This window comes from Corvus moneduloides, chromosome 19 (genome assembly GCF_009650955.1).
Source record: "Corvus moneduloides isolate bCorMon1 chromosome 19, bCorMon1.pri, whole genome shotgun sequence".
Lineage (NCBI taxonomy): Eukaryota > Metazoa > Chordata > Aves > Passeriformes > Corvidae > Corvus > Corvus moneduloides.
The window spans coordinates 6853201-6874501 of record NC_045494.1 but is presented as its reverse complement, the minus strand read 5'-3'; the positions used below and the strand labels follow the sequence as shown (position 1 = coordinate 6874501).

The window sequence follows — 21301 nt, the reverse complement described above, 5'->3', positions numbered from 1 at the left end:
CCCTTTGCATCTTGGAGTCACGTTAAAGGAGCTCAGGCAGGAGGGGGAAAAGAGAAAAGAGCCAGCGTCTGTTTGTATTGAAGCCATCCAGCATTTTTTTGCAGACATCAGCCAAGCGGCAGCAGCAATGCCATTGGTGGGAAGACAGAGTTATTTGGGGAATGCTGGACTCTGCACCATGAGAACAGCAGGGGAGGAGGTTGGTTTTAATTTAACAGGCCACGTTTACTCTTCCCCTCTCACCTTTGGTCTGTCTGAAATGTGCAACGAAAGCCCCGGCAGGGAGGAAGGGGCCGTGGGTGCTTCCCCCTCCTCACGGCTGCTCCCAGGGCCCCCTGGCCCGGCTGCTCTGCAGTGCCTGTGTGCAGCAGCCTCCCACGTTGCAGACCCAGGGCAGGGATTTCTCACGCAATAAACAATCAGACAGATGCAAAGCTTCAAAAATACCCAGCTTTAATCTGTAAACTTGCGAAGAGAGACCCAGGAGTAGAGCAGAGGTGAAGGAGGCACCAGGGCAGGTGAGAGATGAGGAGTCGGGTACAGGGCCAGGGAAGATGCTGATGGGGACAGATGTGCTGGACAGTCCCTGACTCCTACGTGCAGCAGTGCCATACCCTCCACAGCTGCTCTCTGCATCAGTGCTTCAGCTACACAACCAAATATTCACCATCTAACTGCTCTGTGTAGCGCTCAGGGGAGTGGACAGTGTGCTGGAGGGAGCAACAGAGCAGGGCTGACCACCAGGGATGTCCCTGAGCCCCACCAGTGCCCAATGGAGCAGTGTTTGCTGACTGAAGGCTCTCAGGCATCTATCTGCTCTTCAGAAAGTGGGTTCCAGCTGCTATTTGCCAGCAGCAGGAAGGCAGAGTTGTATTACATGGGCAGTGATAGGAGACAAACCCAGCCTGGTCTGGGAGGTGGCAGGGCTGGAGCATCACCCCAGGTGATGCCACCATGAACATCTCCTGCACGAGCCTGGAGATGGTTTAGTCTGGAGGGACTGAAAAGAAAAAGGCTTTTCTTGTTAAAAAAAAAAAATTCTCTAATTCCTCTAGCTACAATGTGGGGGAAGGAAAGTTTTTCCAAATTGCTGTGTGTACCAGAAGTGCCCCAAGCATCACTCGGATGCTCCCAGAGGAATTTTACTTCTCACACCAGCTGTGTGGGCAGGGAGCAGGTTTGGCTGGACCCTTCCCCATCCCAGCCCTTCCCTCGAGCAGAGACGGGATACAATGGGGACATCACTGCCTTCGTGGTGGCAGGAGGATAAAAGCCAATGGCAACAACTGCAGAAATGAGGAGCCACAGCCGAGCGTGGGCATCGGGGTGTGGGGCAGCCCAGGGCAGAGCTGAGGTTCCTTGGAGGGAAGCCAGAGCCTGGCAGCACCAGGGACACAGGGGCTGGATCAGGCCCTTCCAGTTGGACAACAGCAGTGCTGTGAGCAGGGATAGCTGCAGGGGAGGACAGGACTGGGGGCTGCAGGGGGGCTCATCCATGGCACAGCCCCTCCAGTCACTCCAAGGGTCCCTCAGTGAGGTGTTTGTGTCCTGCACCCTGCTCATGTGATGGAAGTGATGGATCACCACAGCTCGCTGGCCAGGCTGGTAGTCACCACACCATAGTGATTCCCACAGGTCATTGCTCTGCAGGCCAGCAGGATCTGAATCCTGGCACCAGGACAAGGGCCCTCCTCATGCACTCTGCTCCACTGTACTGTCCCGTCCACCTTGGCTTGTCAGAGCTTGGTTCCCTCCAGTGCTTGAGGGCAGGATTGGGCCCCACTCTGCCTCCTGCCTGCGCCCCCAGGCCTGCCAGCTCCTCTGGGCCACCCTCAGGAGAAGGCACAGCAGCTGGATTTCTTCTTCTGTGACTCGATGTAATCATGGATCTGGAAGCGGGGCTCATCCAGCGGCTGCACCGCGCGCTGCTTCAGCTCCCTGGAGTGGTGGGGCTGTGTTACTCCCTGTCACACTGTGCTGGTGTGTGGGAGGTGGTGGGGCTGCAGGGGACACTCCCTTGCTCAGTCTCCTGGCCCCAGGTACTCACTTGGCAATGGCGAGGAAGGCCAGCTCCACGTTCATGCCTGTCTTGGCACTCGTCTCCATGAAAGGCACCCCGTACTCCTGCACGGACAGCACGGCCCCATCAGTGGCCACCCCCAAAATGCCCTCCTGGCCCTCTGAATCGTCCCTGTAGCCTGGCCAAGGCTTGAGGGTCATCTCCTTGCCTTGCCCCAGGTTTTGCATGCAAGTGACTGCCATGCTGCCTCTTTAAGAGCCAGGCAGGTCTGGGCACCCAGAGGGGATGGCACGGCTGCATGGGAACCCTGAGTGACATGAAATTGTCTGGGGATACCAAAGTCAGGTTAGACCCTGGCACAACTCACCCTGGCCAGCGATGCTCCATCCTCCGTCCTCACAGCCCTCTCGCTGCTCACATCAGCCTGCCAAGGGAAGGAAAAGGTCACCACACACCAGGCCAGCTGGCACCTGGGGGCATCTGGCAAGCCAGCAGTGTGGAATTCTCAGGGGGCTGACAGGAACGAGAGGCACCATGGATCCAGAAGTATCCACTGCCCAGAGAATCTGGGATGTGTGGAGCAGCTGGGACCTGGTGGCATTGAGGATGTCAGGGGGCATCTGCGGCCACTGAGGACCTGGGGCAGCACCTGAGGGCATCCAGGACTCAGGGAGGCTCTGGTACCCTGCTGGGCATCGAGTACACAGCATCATCCAGGATCCAGGGGACATCCAGTCCCAGGGGAAAATCCAGTATCCAGCTGGGCACTGGGCACCCAGCAGCATCTAGCACCCCTGGAGAGAATCTGGGACCCTGTTGGGCCTCTAGGGCTTGGGGTTACCTGAGGTCCAGGGGTGCATCCAGGCTTGGGTGGGCGTCCGAGAGCCAGTAGCATCCCATACCGAAACATCCCATACGAGGACCATCCCGGACCTGAAGCCTCAGCCTCGTGCTGCCACCCGCTGGCTACCGGGCATACTGCCCTCCCCGACCCTCCAAACCCCTGAGATCACCTCTGGCCTTGGCTGAGCCCAGAAAGCAGCAGAGCCCGGCCGAGGGTGCAGGCAGAGCTCCATCCTTGCACAGCCATGGGGATGGCAAGGGCACGGCATAGCACAGCAAACCCCAGGGTGGAGGGGGACCCTGCACGCACCTTATTGCCCAGCAACATGATGACCACGTCCTTCTGGGCGTACTCATGGATCTCTGTCAGCCAGGCCTGTAGGGCAGCAGGACAGTGTCGGGGTGAGGGGTACTCCTGTCCCTCCCAACTCAGCCCTCAACCCCTAAGTACCCCCCTCCCTTCCCTCTAAGCCTTCACACCCCCTCAGCCCCCCCATCTCTCCCCCACGAGGACAGAGATAATGACTTTTTTTTGGCACAGGAATTATTCCAGCATCACAGACAAGCAGCCCTAAAAACGCCCTGTCTCCTGGCTACAGCCCAAGCCGTAGTTCACATCCTTCCCAAACCACGTTTTCTCCCTCAGGCATTCGCCGTGTTCTTAAACAAAACTCACCCAGCCATGCAGCACCCAGCCAGGCGCCTTGGGATGAGCTCCCAGCTGGCTGGGTCTGGCCAGAACAGCCAGTGCTTACAGGTAAAACAGGCTCCCAACTGCCCCAAACACCCAGCCAGCCAAGTAGGGCACCCACGACCCCAGTCCCTGGGGAGAAACACTCCCAACCCACAGTGGGACTCACACGGATGTTGTCAAAGGACATCTTGCTGGTGATATCGTAGAGCAGGAGCAGGGCTAGAGGGAAGAGGCAGAGGCATTTCTACACTGCAGGGATGTGCTCTGGATGGCCCCCCCATCCCCACCGGACCCCAAACCCACCTTGGGCATCCCGGTAGTAGGCGTGAGTGACGCTGCGGAAACGTTCCTGTCCTGCTGTGTCCCAGATCTGCCGAGAAACCACCTGGTGAGAGCAGGGAGAGGAACCTCCCCAAGCTGGGTGTGCTCCTGTGGCTCCCAGCCCTGCTGGACCACCACGCCCAGCCTGAGGTGGGTTTCCATCTGGAAGTTTCTTCCCCCCTCCCAAAGCTCACCTGCAACTTCACTTTCACACCATCCACAGCCACCACTTTGTTCTGCAGAAGACAAGGAGAGCACATTCATCAGCCCAAAGCATGTCTTGGTGCATGTGCCAGCCAGCCCTGGCACAGAGCTGGCATTCCACAGCCCCTCAGCTCCTCTCCCCAGGCCAGTGGAATGAAGCCAGGCTGCCCGTGGGGCTGGACACTGAAGCCTCATTGCTTCAAACCATGATCCTGCTTGCTTGGCAGCTACAGGGACATCCCAGAGCAGCAAGCCCTCGGGTCAGGGTGAAGAGCAGAATCAGCGGAGACGAGATCCCAGCCTGCCTTGTGTCCGGTGCCTCGTTCACCTCCTACAGCCAGTGTCCCTGTCCTGGGGCTCCCGAGTCCCCTAACAAGGTAGTTAATGATGCTGGCTGTCCAGCGAACCCCGGGAACACCGACCTGCTCTGACTCCTGCCGGGAAGCTCCGGGATTGCAGCAGCCCCTGGGAAGTTTGGCAGAGCTGGGGAAGCAGGGAGGTCTGGGTGAACCACACATAAATTTGCATATATTAATAACAGCTTGATGTGCTTTTATGTTTGCTCTCCAAAAAGCTCTGATCTTTCTGACGGGACTCTTCAGCTCCATGTGCTGAGGAACCACTGCTGCACTAAAATTTAGCCTGTTTGCAGTACTTTAAGGGCTTTGGATGCTACAAACTGCCTGGGCAACACGCACTGGGTTATGCTGGGCGTCCCACTCGGGTTTCCTTGCTGGTGGAGCCTTGTTTGGTTCTTAAAGGTGGCTGTAAACATTGAGCTGGGGGAGTTGCAAGTAGCACACAGCCGTATCCAGCATGGCAGGAGGAAATCTCCTGGGTCAGGATGGTTTGCAGCTAGGCTGGGCTGGAACCAGGAAAGGAAGGAGGCATTTCCAACTGAGCTGGGAAGGCAGCTGTTGAGGCTTAAGCAATCGCTGTTCTCATCTTGGAAGCGCAGGGGCTTCTCTCCAGAGGCCAGAAGAAAGAAAAGCAAAAAGTACAGAAAAGCTATTTTAAGACTCTTAAAGAATCATACTCAGAGTCTGGAAAGAGAAGACCCCTATAAATAATTTGGTTGCCTGGAATTGTTTGAAATGGAAATTCAGCCCATGTGGAGATGACAGCATTTGAGCAAATGGGCTGGATAAAACAAAAACGTGCCCTAGGAGACTCTGGAGATTACCTAGAGCAGTGAGCCATGAGCTGCTGCAGGGGATGCTTGCACGAGGCAGAGCCGGTACCTACGGGCTGGCAACACCTCTGGCGACACCGGCACTGAGGCCAGCAATGGGACACAGCAGATTTTCCTTCTTTCATGACTTTATCATAAGGACAGGCCTCAGGGCCCCTTCAAACCAAACCAAGCCCTCTCTCTCTCCGCCAGCCCCCACTCACCAAGCCCCCAGTTCCACCAAAAGCCAAACGCAGCCAGGGCAGCAAAAGTGGCAGAAAACTGGAGCAGCTGCAGCTGTGGGGGCAGAGGAAGCACTGACCGCACTTGACACGTGTCAGTGGCTGTGGGCAGCGCCCTGCCTGGGGACACTCCCGTGACTTCCTGCCTGCTCTGCCTTGTGCTGCGAACAGCTGTGCCTCCCTGGACACCCTGCAGCTGAAATTTGGTGAGCAGAGAGCAGCATGGGGGTTTAAACAGGATCTGGTAACCCTAACAACTTCTCAGCAGCCCATTTCAGCCCTTTCAAGGCATGGAATTACAGCAACCAGTGTTTGTACCCCCCCAGCTGTTGGCTTTGGACTGCGTGGTGGAGCGTGCTGGCTGCCCACCACACACCCCCAGCCCATGAACACAGCTGGGATGGGCTAAACCCAGGCTGTTTGCTGATTTAAAGGCAAGAAGTGACAGTACCAGTGGGCCCTTCTGTCTTTCACACCAGGGAGGGGTGGAAGGGTTCCAGCAAACACCTGCGGCTGGTTGGCAGATAACTGGGGGTACAGAGGCTGGAAACGCCCCGTTCCCGCTCCCCAGCACCCCATCCTGGCCAAGGTGGGGGTCGAGGGAGGCGAGGGGCTGGCAGCCATGGTGGTCTCACCCGGAAATCTATGCCCACGGTGGCTATGAACGTCCCGGAGAGAAAGGCCCCGTCTTTGAACTGGAGCAGGAAGCAGGTTTTCCCCACGCCCGAGTCTCCAAGTAACATCACCTGCAAGATGGGCGCAGGGAGAGGTGTCAGCAGGACGGGGAGGGAGCAGCACCCCTGACTGGTGCTGAGCCCTCCCTAGTTCCTTCTCTCCCTTCCTTTCTTTCCCCAGGGCTGGTCCTGATGGGTCTGGGAAGCCCCGTGGGAGCTGGGTGTGGGATGGGACCCCCGAGGGTGCAGCCAAGTGGTGCCCCAGAACAGCAGAGCAGGCCCCAGCCACAAAAGAGAAGGAGAGCTGGTGTGAAAGCAGGTACTGCAGCAACAAGAGATATCTCCTGGCCAGCCCCTGGCCATCTCCCAGCCCAGGAGGCTCCTGGAGAACCAACCACAGCTTCCAAATACGTGGAGCCACCTCCACCCAAGCTTTGCCTCTGACCCGGGTGTGCCCAGCCCGAGGACTGATGCATGGCTTGGGCAAACCCTGCGTGTCCGGGACTCTCTCCCTGTCGGTGCCTGCTGCAGACACCAAAGCAAACACGGTGCCTTTCCCCTCCTGCTAAGCAAACAGGATCAGCCCAGGCTCTCTGGCCGCTCTGGCACTGCCAGACCCAGGCAGGGAGCAGCCAGGACCAGTGCTGGGTTCCATAAGCACAGCCTTTCCTGATGCTGTGCTCTTCCTGCCTACCTGCAGCAACCTGTTCCTGCCCAGCAATCATTAACCTGACTGCGTCTGGCTCCTGATGAAAAGCAGCAGTGAGCAGGACTTCAGCAGGAAGCTCCATGCCTGCATGCCCACCTTGCCAGGATGCTGGAGTTTGCAAAGCAAATCCCCGCAGGCAAATCCCCGCAAAGCAAATCCTCTGGGGCAGGCAAACACAGCGGGCCATGGCCACGTTCCACAGGGATGGCACAGCAAATGCCAGAGCTGGTGGCTGGAAATGCTCTGCCACCACTTGGCTGATCAAATCCTTCCCCAGGACTTGTGGAGAGCTGGGAACACTGGGAACACTGGGAGCACTCAGTTCTGCCTCCACCTCAATCTAGACCAAGCTAAAACCTGGTTTTCTCCCTCAAACTCAGAAACTGCTCTCCACTGAGAGGAGTCAGAGGGGGGAACGATAAAGGCAAAGGAATAAAAGCAGTTTAGGGATGGTGGAAGCATGCAGGACCACTTTGGAACTGGCTCAGCGAGGCAGCAGGAGGTGTCGGGGCTGACACCCATCAGTGCTGGGCTCAGCCTGGGGCTGCATATTAAATATTGGGGGTAAAGGTTTCATCAGTCCTGTGCCTCCACTGAGCTGCTGAGGAAGGTCCTTCCTGGGGCAACCCTTGCCTGGGCTGGGATGGCGAAGAGGGGGTCGCTCAGCAAGGAGGGCTCCCCCCTGCCCCGAGGACTGGCAGGGATGCAGAGACATTCACAAGCAGCGTGCTGCAGTGGGGGTGAAGGGGGGCCCCGGGCTGGATCCGGGGCTCAGATGCTGCTCCCTCCTCGGAGCCCTTGTGGTGCTGTGATGGGCTGGATGGGGTCCTGCTCCCCCTGCCCTGTGTCATGGGGGGCACTGCTGCAGGGCTGGCAGGAGCCCCTTGCCCTGGCAAAGGTCTGGTGGGCTTTCAGGGGGCAGAGCTCGGCCATGCCCCCCCTTCCCCCGGGAGCCCCCCAAAGCCCTGTTCCTGCAGCTGGTCCCTCCCATCGCCACTGCCGGCAGGGACACGCCCGGGGCAAAGACTTTCCCCCCCCTTCCCGGGGAGGGAAGACCCCAATCCCCGCACCTGCTGCACCGGGGAACTCCCGGGGCAGAGAAGGGCTGGGGGGATCAGCTGGGGCTGCCGCCTCCTTCCCCTTCTCCTTCCCGGTCTCGCGGCCGCTTCCTGGGCGCGATCGCAGCAGCGGAGGAAGCGGGCGGCCCCCGGGACCCTTCCTAAACCCCTCCTTGTCTCCCCCGAGCCGGGGGCCGAACGCAAACCTTCCCCTCTGGTAGAGCTTGGAGGGTCCATCCCTGCTCACCCCGCGCCGCCTCCCACCTTGCCGGACAGTTCGTAGTCCCGGGGCAGCGCCGGGGGGTCCCTGCCGCCCTTCGGGGGTTCCCCGCTCCCCGCCGGGGGGGTCTCGCTCCCCGCCGCCCCATCGGGGCCGCCCATGGTGCGTCCGAGCGGAGCCGCCGAGCCCCGGCGCCGCGGGGCCAGCGGGAGACGCGGCCCCACCCGCCTTCCTCCTCCTCTTCCTCCTCCTCCCCCCCCGGCCGATGCCACCCCCGAGGCCGTGCGCCGGCCGCCTCCCTGCCCAGCCCGGGCACGGGATGAGGAAGAAGAGGCTGAAGAGTGGAAACCTGCCCCACTGCACCCCCACACCGGGGACCCTGGGTTTGCCAGGGGCACGGCGCGCAGAGCCCCCGCACATCCCTCCGGACTCATGGGTGGGGAGAGGAGGAACTGCTCGCCCCACAGATGAACAGCCACCCCGTCCCTCACGGAGTGTGGGGATGGAGACCCCGGTGCTGCCAAATCCCACCCTGCCACGCCGGGACAGTGGGGACGGCAGCTCCCACTGCCACCCCACCAGCCCGGCCCAGGGTGGGGGGTTTGCCCCATCAGCTGCAGCTGCGCCCTGGGTGAGCCCCGCGGCGCAGGGAAGGCGGGAGGGAAGCGGAGCAGGAGCCGCTAGCCGGAAGCCACGAGTGTGTCGAGGCGGTTCCGCGGCGCCTCCGTCTCATCCGGGATGGCTGCCCGGCCTCCCGCTCCCCCGGCTGCTCGCAGCCCCCTGCATCCTGCACCAGCCATTGGAGCGCAGCTCATACTGCACTTCATTTGGGAAAAGCCCGAGCATGGGGATGCGGGAGAAATCCCTGGAGAGGGATGTTGTGTTACCCAAAACCCCACCCTGTAAAACCCCATCCACGTCCATGCACTACAGCTGCTCAAGGTCTTCAGCCTTACAGGCATCACCTCATGTACAGGAGCCTCGAGCCTTCCCTGATCTATTTTCCCTGGAATATCCCATCTCTCCCACATCAAGGTTAATCTCAGGGCGACCCCCATCCCTGCTCACACCACTGGGACCCAGGGGTGCAGGGCTCCAGTGCAGAGCTGTGCCCCTTGCTGCCCTCCAGGTGAAGGCCATGCGTGGCTGCAGGAGGTCCGGTGGCAGAGATGCCCTCCGGAATGGCATCCACCATCCACCATCCACCTCTGCGCCTCCTGGGGCTGCCAGCTCCTGCACCAGCCAAGCCTTCCTCTGCCCCCCGGGAAATAGAACCTGTATTTCCAGTCCTGTAACTGCGCTCAGACCCACACGGGGGATTTATAGTTTATATATGCTCTTTGGCCAGGAAAGTGCCCAGAGCTGGAGGCTGGAGGCACTCGGAGCTCCTGGAAGCGGCTGAGCTTCCCGGCAGCAAGATGGGGAGGGGGTTGGAAGGATATGGCAAACTGTGCTGGAGCTCATGGAGTTGCCTGGGCAGGAAAAACGCCTGGCTGAGCATCACTCCCACAAGCTGGCTTTTGCTGTGGGAAAAACGAGGCAGCCGGGAGCTGGCAGAGAGCAGTGGTGTGGCTGAGCCTCCTCTGGCTGCCCAGGGCTCAGCAGGGGCACCCTTGGCTGCTGGTCCCTGGGCTGCTTGGCCCTAGACAGCCCCCACTGGTGCCACATTTCCCTGCTTCCTTGGCCTGGACTAAAAAGAAATTTCCTGTGGGTAATCACATCCCCATGGGTACCAGCCCTTGCTGAGTTCCAGCCTTGTCACGATGCTGAAGGGATGACAGGCTCTCTGGAGTAAGGTCCCGAGCTCCCCCAGGAGAGGGGACACACATCAGAACCTCTTCAGACCCCACAGCATCTCTGCAAATAGCTCTGGATGGCAGCCGAGTGCTTTTCCCAGGCACCATCACCATCTGCCTGACTTTTCGCCAGGGCCCCGGGCTGGACACAGGCAGGACACAGGCTGGCATCTCCCTGGCAGAGCAGGGCTGCTCCAAAGGCTGCACTCAGACACAGCCCCACCAAGGGTTTCAGAATATGGAGCTTTACCCATCCTCCATCCCTCCCAGCAGCCCAAAGGATGCCAAGAAGAACACAGCCAAACCAGACCCCTCATCCAGCAGCACCAAAGCAAAGCATCCAATTCTTTGTGCTTACCACGGATTCATAGATTCTGATTTCCCAAATAAAGCTGCTCCCTAAGGGTGAGTGCACAGCCCAGGGACAAGGGACTGGGCTCTTACCGTAAACCCAATGCCCACGGTGGCAGAGAAGGAGCCAGGAATGAACTTGCCCTGGTCAAACTGGACCAGCAGAGACGTCTTCCCCACGCCGCTGTCTCCAACCAGGATTGTCTGCAAGGACCAGATAAAGAGGCATCAGTGCAGGTGATGAAGAAGCTGCAGGCACAGAGTGCAGCTGGGGGCAGACATTTGGGTAGGGGTGCTGGAGGGATGCAGCAGAAAATGCAGCAGGATCAAGAAGGACCCACCCAGCCCCTGGATCTGTCACTTTTGGTTCTGCTATTTGCCCAGAGAGGAATTTCCATCCCTTTGCCCATCTCTGTAATTAATGAAATGTGGTCTGGGATGAGCTTTCAGGCCTGAGCCCCACTGTGCCCTGTCCAAGAGAGGAGAGATGGAGGGGAAAGCAAAGCACAGCCTGTCATGGAGGGTGAGCAGGACAGACGCTCCTACCCCAGCTCGGGAAGCTACTGGGAAGAAACAGCCTTGGCTCACACAACCCTGTTGGAAAACCTCTTTGGGAGGACTTTGGAGTCACTGGATTAAGTCCAAAACTGTTTAGTAAAGAGAGCATCTCCTGCAGCTGCTGCACACTGCTGCTGCCACAGCCACGCAGCCTCACCAAGTCACTGAGCTGTCTTTGTGCTGCCCTAATGCTGTGGACCCACAGCACTCCTCCTGCAAAGTGATGGGTTTGAAGTCCCAGAGTCCCTCTGCCTCTCCAGCCTCCATGGGGAGCCCCAGATCCCTGACCAGAAGGGACAAGGGAGCAGTGCAGGTGTCAGAGCTGTCACCTCTTGGGCAGCTCCCACCCTGCCAGCCCACGGCCCTAGTACCCACACTGCATCCCTGGGGAGCTCATCTCCCCTTCTGCTCCTGCCCACATCCCTCAAAATCCCTGACCTAAGAGAGACCTGCAGTGCAAACAGGACCCCTCCCTTCCCTCTGCTGCTATCTGGGTTTTGTTTGCAGAGCCACCGGTGCAAACATTCCCATCCTTTCAGGAAACCCAGGCACTTTCAACCCTTTCGCAGGACACGAGGTAAAATAAACACTCTGCTACCAGGCTTCTTACTTAGAAGTAGTTTTGGCTTTGTCTTTCGGGACGTGGGCGTTTCTGAAGCTGCAGTTCCGGCAAACACTGAGTGTCCCCTCTGTCCCTGGTCCCCTGTCCCCCCTGAGGCTGCAGGGATGAGCCAGCGAGGTGCTGGGGCTAAACCTCCCCACTCTGCATCCACCTCTGCTGCATCTGTTTGCCCCCTGCTTGCTTTGTGTTTGTGCAGCTCCGGCAGCCTTGCTCCATCCTGTGACACTTCAGTCCTTTGTCTCCACCCTGAAGGTGCATCAGTACCTCCCCGATACCCAGGGGGGCCTCTGTGCACATCCGGTCCCATCCCTCTCCTGTCCCAAAGTGCCCTGGGGTGTGACCAACCCTGGCACCACTTCAGGCACTGCACTTGCCCTTGTGAAACAGCAGGATGAGTGTGAAGGAATGTGTTTAATCAAATGCCTGAACAGCCCCAGTAGATCAAGGCCTGATTCCACAACCTGGGAGGCTCTGTGGGATCCACAGCACCTGGCACCGTGGTTCCTGCATCCCACAGATCCCACAGAAGTGGGCTGAAACCAAAAGCCGAGGAGCTTGAGGACCACAAACAATGCAGAGATGTGGAGTGGCAGGAAATCAGCATCCTGCTCTGCAAAAAGCAGCACCCCACAACCTGCCTGGAGCCTGCTCACGCCAATACACTTCAGTGAATGCTTGCCTCAGTGAATCAGCACTTTTCCTCGGAAAAAAACATCCCAAACACCGAACCTCTCCTGGGAAAAGCCTGACCTGCTGAGCAAAGCTCTTGGCAGGAGGGAGCCCTGCACCTCTGCCAGATGCAGGCTGCGGCACAGACCTGTGTGCTGAGAGGCAGCAACCTGTGCCCAGATCCACAGCCAGAGATTTCTCCTTCCTCCCTGACTGGGCTCTTTGTAGGTCACTTGTACATTCAGAGCAGCATCATGAGCTGGGAGCCTGCACGGGATCTGGACGGATGTTGGGAGGCAGAAATCCCTGGGCCAGAGGATCTGGGTCACCCCTTTCCTGGGGGAAATTTCCCTGCCCAAACCCCTCTTGGCTTTTCCCTAGGGCCCAGAACCCTTCCCTGTGCAGAGAGAAGGATAGGCCCAGGAGCAGCTGGATAGGAAAACAATCCAAGAATTCATTACCATGGGGCTCCTGCACCTCAGTGCTGTATATTTTGGTGTTACACACTATTTCCAGGCAAAATCCTGGTTCTGGGATGTTCAACAAGACAGGGTGCACCCTGCAGTGCTGTCTTTGGGAGCAGTTAATGCAGAGAATATCATTAATTATGGAGGGAGAAGAGCTGGTTGGAATGAGCACCAGAAAGCCTCCAGAGCCCAGGGTTTACAGAGAACATGTATAAAAGGCAGATTCCTCTATTAATAATTTAAATGGGATTCATAATAGAGACAACTCATGAATCGCTTCATGACTTAGTAGTAAAAGTTGGCCTGGATCAGCCAAGAGGTATTCCTAGTGACTTTAGGAAAAGCTCATGGGCTCTGTGGAGGGACAGCAGAGTGGAAATCACTGTGGCCTTCCTGGTTACCAAATAAACATAAAACAAGAACAAAAAACCCACTGTGGGGAAGATGTGGCTAGTTGACCCTTAAAATCTCAGGCTGGACACGACTGAGTCATGATAGCAAAAAGCCTCCCAGTGACAAAGTTCTGTAGCTGTCCTGACTCTTCCCCCATCCTCAGCCACAGACTGACCTCCCCCGCACCTTCTCATCCCCCCAGGTTTTCCCAGGTTTTTTTTTTTTTTTTTTTGCATGGGAAACTTTGGTAAAATGTTGCAAGATTCCTTTTGGTGTTGTCGTTCTTCTCTGCCTGGTGGTGTGCAGATGGAGCAGTGCTTTGCCAGGGCTGGGCAAGGCACAGAGGGAAACCTTCCTGAGACCTGGAGACTCACATGGTGACAGTCCCATGTCACCACTGCTGAGCCCCAGCACAGCCAAAGCTATCCTTGTTTCCAGCTAAAGGAAATTATTTCCACTAGGTGGGCAGAGGTAATCTGACTACTCCACCACCCCACAGCCCCACAGAAAAGTGGGTACAGCTTGTTACACCCTCCTGAAAAAGGCTTTTCTGCCTGTTCTGCCTTAGGGGAAGAGCAAATATCCCTCTCGACACCTTGAGTAAGTTTTGGGGCTAATTCAGACATACATGGATCACTTTCAGTCAAAATCATCGCTGGCTTGGCATGGGCTGCAGGGACAAGGCAAAACAATTCAAACTTCCCGTACTCAGGCTGGCAGCCAGCGACCAAAAGAGATATTTTGGTCTAACCTGCTGAGGGAAAAGAGGTTTTGCACGGCTGTCAAGGCAGTGCAGGGAGGCGATGGCTGCAATTCCGGTGCCAGCCAAGCGGGAGGAGATCTGGGACAGCGCGTGTGGGTTGAGGTTGTCTTCCCAGTTCATTTCCGAGATTTAACATGCAGAACCCGGACCTGAGCTAAACATAGCTAGTGAAAGCCTGACAGGGTAAAACCCCAGTCAGAGGGATGCAGGGAAGGGAGAAGTGCCCTCCACGGGCTCTGGTGTTGCTCTCAGGGAGCTGCTGGAGCCCCAAACCCACAGGTTTGTGCCCAGGTGAGCAGGATTTATCACAACAAATTGTGGCAAACGTGTATGTGCCCCCCAGCACAGCTGCCTGCAGAGCTCAGCTGGGACATGGCACTGGGAGAGGTCTGAGGGTGAAGACATGGCTGCTTTCAGCCTCTCACCACCCTACTCTCGTGGCCTCTCAGGCCAAGTCTCAGTCCCTGAGACTTATTTTTAACCTGTTCTTTATACAAAATTGTGCTGCCTCCCCCCTGCTCCAAGAAGTGCTCCAGGGATGGAGTTGGATGCTGCTAGAAGCTGTTATGTGCCACATAAGATTCAGAGCTGTCCCCACCTGCCCAGGCACTATTTCACCACGGCCAAGACCCTTACACTGGCTTGAGAGAGAGCCTGGAGCCCTCTGCCAGCCTGGCTGGGCCCTTGTCCTTGCAGAGGCTGTATCTCAGCCCTGCAGACATGAGCTCTAAGGCTGTGCATCAAACAAAACCTGGCTCAGATCATGCAGGAGATAGACCCCTGTTTGCAACCCGCTGCTAACACCTTGGATCAACCACAGCCAAGGAACACATCCCTCTGCCTTTGGGTCTTGTTCCAGCTAAATGGATCCAGGAATCACACGGGAGGAAGAATGATCTGGCAGTGGGTCAAACCACCTGAAAGCAGAATTCATCATTTTGTATCAAGCAAAACTTTTCTGGAATAGCCCAGAACAAACCTCTACTGTTCGTGCTTTGGTTTGCTCCTGGCCAGTTTCTTCCCCAGGCCTGGATTTAGCCACCAACCAGAAATCATTTAATCCTTGTCTCCAGACTGCAGAGCTCTCTTGGGGTCTTTCAGCACATCTGAAATGTGATTGCTTGCTCAGACACAAGATCTAGTGAGGTATTTGCTGCCTCACTTCCCTGGAGTGAGAGCAGCCTTGTTTCTGCAAGACAAGCAGCCCAGCCAGGAGATGCAGAAAAATACCAAGAGGAACAGCAGGGAGCATGAGACTGGGATGGTTATTTGCCTGGGCAGGTCTTCTGCCCAGAGCCTCATTTCCACCAATGTCATTCCTTAACTGCAGCAGCTCATTCCTGGAGGAGAGAGAGTTAAGGCTTTGCAAAGAATCAGAGTTCCTCAAGTCATCCCTGGTGGCATGTCCTACGTATTGCGTGTACAACAGAAATGAGAGCTGCTAGTACTTGATATTTTTCTGCTAATCAAGGGCTGGGCACCTTACCCTGAGTACAGCAGGATACAGAACAGACTGGGATTTGTGAAGAGGGATCCACAGAACCCCAGCCCTTCCCCCGTCCCGTCGCTGCTTTTCCCGAGGGTGCCAGTTCCTGCACAGTCACTGGGGACTGCAGGAAAGCAGTGTGAGGACAGCAGGAAGGCGTGATGGGTGGATCTGTCATAAATCAGCATCTCCTCCGTGACTCCAGGAGTTGCAGGGCAGCGCCTGACTGCAGAGAGCAAAAAGCTCTGCTGCTGCTGTCCCCGCAGGAAAGCTTGAGCGCCCCACGTCCTACAGGGACACCACCAACCCTAACCACCCTCCGTGCAATTGGAGTTACAAAACACAGTCCCAGGAGTTAAAAAACCACAGCCCCCGGAGCACCGCAAAAGAGAATTTCGAAGCAAGAAGGTCAGGAATGGACGTCTCTGGGACGCAGCTATTTCATGGCAGGGAAGTCCCGGCTCATTAACCTGCTTCTGGCAAACAGAGCCCCGGGGTCCAGCTGCCCCCGACCCGCCCTGAGCCTGCACAGGGCAGCGGGAGCGGCTGAAGGGCGGCTGCGGGCTGTGCCGCGGGGCTGGCCCCGTTCCAGCAGTCCTGGCTTCCCAAACACGCCGAATCCTGCCACCCCCTGCCCACCGTTAGCCGGGATGGGGCTGGGACCGGGGCCAACCCCTGCGGGCTGTCCATCCCCACGAGGGGGAGAGAGCTGCCGCCGCACCGGGATGGGGGTGACAGACGGACCCCACCGGGAGACGAGGAAGGCAGAGGGACGGAATTTGTCGGGAAGTTCAAGCAGAAGCCCTGTCCCGTATCCCCCCTCTGCAGCCCCCTCCCCGGTGCCCCATCCCCATCCCCAGCCGTACCTTGTGCAGCAGCGCCTCGTTGTAGCCGTCCCCCCCCGGGCCGGCGGCGCGGGCCCCCATGGCCGGGGGGGTTTGGGGTGCCCGGGCCGGGCCGCCCCTGCAGCACCGCGGACAGCGCCCGCCCCGCTCAGCACCGCGGGCAGCGCCCGCCCGGCCCGGCCCGGTTCGGCCCCGCCCGGCCCGGCACAGCCCGGCCCGCTCGCTCAGCGCAGGACAGCGGTGCCCGGCGCTCGTCGCCGCCGCTCGCAGGGTTCCCCCGCCCGGAGGAGGCGGTGGGGGGGGAGCGGGGAGAGGCCGGTCCCGCCCGGGGGCGGGGAGGCGGTGGGAGCGTCCCCCGCGCCGCCGGACTCTCCGCACAACCGCTGGTCCCTCCTCACCTCCCCATCCCTGTCCACCGTGATAGAGCCCCCGGCTTCGCAGAGCCCGGGGGTTTCTCCGGTTTCTCGCTTCGTTTCTCCCCTCCGCCCACGGGGCACGGCCAGCTCGGGCAGAGAGGTTTTCGGTACCAGCTGCGATCAGTGCCGAGCTGAGAGCACCGAGCCAGGTCCGCTGCTCTGCTCCAGCCCGGATTCACAGCAGACTCGTTGGCACTTAAGGAGCCTCATGCCCGCACCCAGGCTGCTCCCGCTGACACCCCTCCAGACACCAGCCCACAGAGCTGCGTGGTCACCGGCGTGTCACCCCAGGGAGGGGCAGCAGCTCGTGCTAGCCAGGCCATTTCAGCTTCTTTACCAAACTGGTGCTGAGCCTGGTTTACCCCAACAGGTCCCCTTTGGGATCCCACTGCATTTACAGAGCCCAGTTAGGACCCTGCTTGGAGTAGAAAAAAAAATTTTAGAAACAGGAGGAAGTTGTGCCTAAACCTAAAGGTGACAGTCAATATTTATTGAGATCCTTTTCTTTATGACTCCCTTTAGAGCAATCTAGATGTTTTCGATTGCACTGGAAATAAATTAATCTTTACTCAGAAGTTTATTTAAGAGAGACTCAATTCAGTCTCCAGTTCCCTCAGTCTCCAGTTCCCTCGTTCCAGATCAGCAGATGGCCCCAAGCCAGAGGAACAGACCATGCTTCCAAGAGCCATCTGCACCCGTCCGATTGCTGTTTGACTGCCTGGGCCTGACATTACTAATTATATCTGCCTATTATTTCCTCTGACTGCAGAGATGGTTCTGCTGGGTCAGACAATTGGACTAAGAAACAACAGCCAGAAAAAATTTAAAAAACCAGTAGGGATGGTGGGGTTCATGCTTGCCTGAGGCCAAAAAGCCCAACCCAGCCCAGACCATCCTGCAGCCAGACCATGGCCTCACGCACTGGAAGACAATCAACAGCACCAAAAGAAATGATATCACGAGCCCTGGTGTCTGGATCAGAAAATTAACAACTGGTTCAACATAGTGCACACATCCCACAGCAGGCAGGCCCAAGAAGAAGAGAGCAGCAAACCTCAGGGGGTTTGCCAAGGCAACTCCTAAACGCACCAATAACTTGTCAAAGTCCCCAAACTCCCATGGATGTCAGCACAATCCTTTCCGTGGATACCCCAGTGCTGTCAAGGCCCCTTGAGGATGGAGACTTCATGGCACCATCCTGAGTGCATGCTCAGCCTTCTCCTTCCCCAGAGTTCGGGCACTGCCTGACCTGAGCTGCCTGCTGGGCCACGGAGACCCAGATCTGCTGCAGGGACTGCACGGCTCTGCCCTGGGCACCCAAACTGGCCAGGTACGCAGACAAACCTCTCTTGGAAGGTGGGAATGAAGAGGAGAGTAAGCCCCCCACAGCCCACTGAGTCTGAGGCTCCAGGTGTGCTTATCCCTGGATGGGAACTTCTGGCAGGTCCCTGCTGCAGGTGAAGCTCTGGGGCTTGGAGAGCATTCTCTGACTTTTTAGCTCCAGCACCACTTGCTAACTATCCTGAATCATAAAGGAGAGCAGGGAGGGGCTGCTGCTGACTGGGAAGAGCCTCACAGAGCCAAGTGGTCTATTCCCTGTGCAGACACTAGTGTTGCACCAGAGACACACTTGGCCCTGCAGGTTTAACCACATTCAGGAGGAAGACAATTTTCCTGTCTATCAGTATATCTCCAAATGTAATGCAGTCTAATGAGACAACACAGATTGCTGGTAAAACATGGCACCAGCACACCCTGGCCCTGCTCCAAGGGCTTTATCCCACTTTATGATGCTGGAGGACGTAACCCATCGCAGATAAGTGATATCAGCAGCTTTATCAGAGCCCAGTACCTGCATCCCCTCACGCACCAAAGAATGCATTTCCCCACCATCCAGAGCAAACCACTTGGTCTGCCAGCCTCCCCCAGACCCAGCAGTGGTTTCTGGCAGCCAGTGAGCAGTTTATAGCCCCAAGCAAGTGCTGACCAGCTGAAATCAATGGAGAGCAATGAAATCAGAGGAAATGACCTGTAAACAGCAGGAGTGATTCCAAATGAACCTGCAATTTAGATCCATTGTTTGGTCTGTTTGCTGGTAGACTGTATATGTGGTAGCTTAATTACTTGTGTATTTGCCTTGAGAAGGACAGCTCTAACAGTGGAAGATTTAAATCCAGCTCAGGAGTTTCTGCTTCACTGTCCTCCTGCTTGTTCTCTGCTGCCCAACCCCATTAACTGCTGTAGTATCTCCCTGGATTGACTGTACAACACATTTGGGGGAAACTGGAGCCTTGCTGGAGTCATTCCTTCCCCGTGAGCTAGGAAGGAATCAGAATTTCATCCTCTGAATCCACTGAGTACAGATTCTTAATTTCTTTGCATTGAATAACCCCTGCCTTAGGCCCTTCTGGCTAAGTCCAGCCTCAGGCAGAGCCCAGAGTAAATCCTCCACCACCACAAAGTCGGCAAGTATTTTTTACCACTTTTACTGCCTTTGCTAAATTGGGAGATCTGGGAATGATCAGGACTTATCTTGGTTATCTGAGATGGCAGCGGAAAGGAGAGATCAGACAGTGCCTGCTCAATCAGCCAGCACTAAAGGAGCTACGTTATTTACTCAGCCTTATCTCCTAAGGACAATTTCACCAAACTTGCTAAATCTGCCCAGGAAGAACAGACTGAAAGGGCTCGATTGTTTTTCAAAGGCCCTAGATTAAATAACAGAATTGGGGATTGGAAATATCATTGAAGTCCAGAGCAGACAGGACTCTGGAAAGGCTCAGCTGTGGTGGTGGGTAATACAGTGAGATGAGAACTGGGGAAGATCTGCTCTTTATGGGCCTTGAACCAAGGAAATGCATGCACCAATTGACTCAATTACTGCCTGTCTCAGGAAGGCTTTCAGGCTGTTTCTTAGGATCAACACCAGAGAGTAAACCCAGATCCATAATCTTGCAGAACCAGAGCAAAAGCAGTGTCTGATGGTGTCGTGCAGAGTCCTGTCGCTGCTGGGCAGGGACTGGGAGCGCTGCCCAGGGGCAGGCAGGGGGCAGGCAGGGGGCAGGGGTTGCAGGGGCACAGGTGTCAGCTCGTCTCAGCTCATTCCCTGTGCCGTGCCCACATCACATCACGATGGCGCTGCCGGGGCTCTGACACACTTTGCTCGCTGATGTGGCCACCGAGCCACGCGCGGGTCCTCGCTCCAGCCCCGCGTGTGGCGCAGATGAAAAGGCGAATTGATGTGCTCCTGCCAGGGTGCATCCGCGGCATTCCTGAGAACCGTTCCAGCAACGCTTCTTCTCTCACAGAGCAGCTTTGCCTTGCACTTCCCGGGCCTCTTTCTGCCAAAAGAGAGAGGTCTTGGCTTGCAGGACCCTGCCACAGCCCCTCAGAGATGCTGGTGCAGAGCAGAGCACCTTCCCCTGCACTGTGCAGGGGGCTGTGTTTATCCATCCCCCCCGGGCTTCTGGAGCACCCCAGCACCCGTGCCCTGGCTGGAGGGTGTCGGGAGGCTCTCAGCAGGGCTCTCTCCACTTTAGACAGAGTGATTCCTCATCACACTCTCTTGCACTGGTTTGTGCCTGAATTGCTCTACTCCCTCTCTGGTTTGCCTTTCCAACTGACGCTCACTTTAATTGGGATAAACATCGCAACTCCTCCCACGACAGGCTTCTGTGTCAGCACTCTGGGGTTCCTCTTTCCTGCCTGCTCTCATCTTGACCTTCCCCTCCAGGAGGATGCTCACACGCTGCTGTTGTTTTGGGGCTGAGGCGCTGAGCTGGAGCCATCCCCTTTGCAAACCCCTCATTGACAGCCCCTGGTCAGTGTCCCACTCAGCCAGGGCCCCTTCACACAGCAGGTGGGAGGAGAAATATCAGAGTAAAACCCCACGTGGGAGTCACAGTGCTGATGTTGGGTGACTGCAAATCACTGCTGTATCCTCAGGGGCTGCAAGGAGATGTACCTTCGGTCACACAGAGTCAGGAGCTCTCTGGGGTGTAACATGGTTCTGGGGACTGCCATGATGGGGAGGAAGTGGCCTCAGTCTGTGCTGGGAGTCCCAGCCCCTGCACTGGACTGGGCAGCTGCTCATCCTGCCCGGGAACCAAACCTGGGAAATAGGCAAATGACACCCCACATCTGATGGTTATGTGATGGTGATGTGATAGTAATGACACAGCATGGATTTGGCCTGAAAAATTCCCCAACAGCTCGACCAAAGTGGCTCTTTGAAGATGTCCTTCTGTCTGCTTTCGGGTAGCTGAGCTGCCCTCGAAATCCTCATGCAGCAAATACCTTTGTAGGCACCTTCCCTGTGCACGTTCCATCCAGAGCCTCTACCTCCAAGCCACTTCTCCTAATCGTCCCCTCACTCCAAGGGAAGGGTGGGAAGGATGCACTGTGATTTTCCAGCCAGTGGCAGGGATGCATCCCCGAGGAAGATGAGGTGACTGGAGTGGGAAGCTTCTCAGCACAAAGCAGATTTGCCATCTCCAGCCACTTTTTCAATTTAGATCTTGCTGTTACTTGCAGCATTTTGGCTCACAGCGGTCAGCTGAGAAGGAAGGGGTTACTTGGTGACCCTAAGGAAAACCCAGAGCTTCCTCTTGCCGTGGCAAGGCACTGAGAGGGAAGGAGATTCTGGAGGTTTGTGCTTTCTGCTCTTTCCAAGGGGCATATTGGAAGAAAGCCATTGACAAGGCAGCTGCCAGGGAAGCGGCTTTGCTTTGTGTGTTTGTGTTTCTGAAACTTTTAGTGGAAGCATTTAATTCTGGGAAA

General features: G+C 57.0%; 1 protein-coding gene across 5 annotated transcripts; it reads right to left on the bottom strand.

Annotated features, from left to right (window-relative positions):
* Positions 1-431: 431 nt before the first annotated feature.
* On the bottom strand, positions 432-16242 carry RAB37 (RAB37, member RAS oncogene family). Of its 5 annotated transcripts, XM_032129284.1 has the most exons (10): positions 16128-16242; positions 10397-10507; positions 6131-6241; positions 4073-4114; positions 3861-3927; positions 3724-3776; positions 3174-3239; positions 2388-2444; positions 2048-2124; positions 432-1938 (listed from the first exon to the last, which is right to left on the bottom strand). In XM_032129284.1, exons 1-10 carry the CDS (start codon positions 16185-16187, stop codon positions 1833-1835), a joined length of 750 nt encoding a protein of 249 aa, XP_031985175.1. In that variant the 5' UTR covers positions 16188-16242; the 3' UTR covers positions 432-1832. The 5 variants fall into 5 exon arrangements, with proteins under 5 accessions (XP_031985175.1, XP_031985177.1, XP_031985173.1 ...); XM_032129286.1 differs by lacking the exon at positions 6131-6241 and having other exon boundaries at positions 16128-16240; XM_032129282.1 differs by lacking the exons at positions 10397-10507; positions 16128-16242 and adding an exon at positions 8184-8817.
* Positions 16243-21301: the final 5059 nt, after the last annotated feature.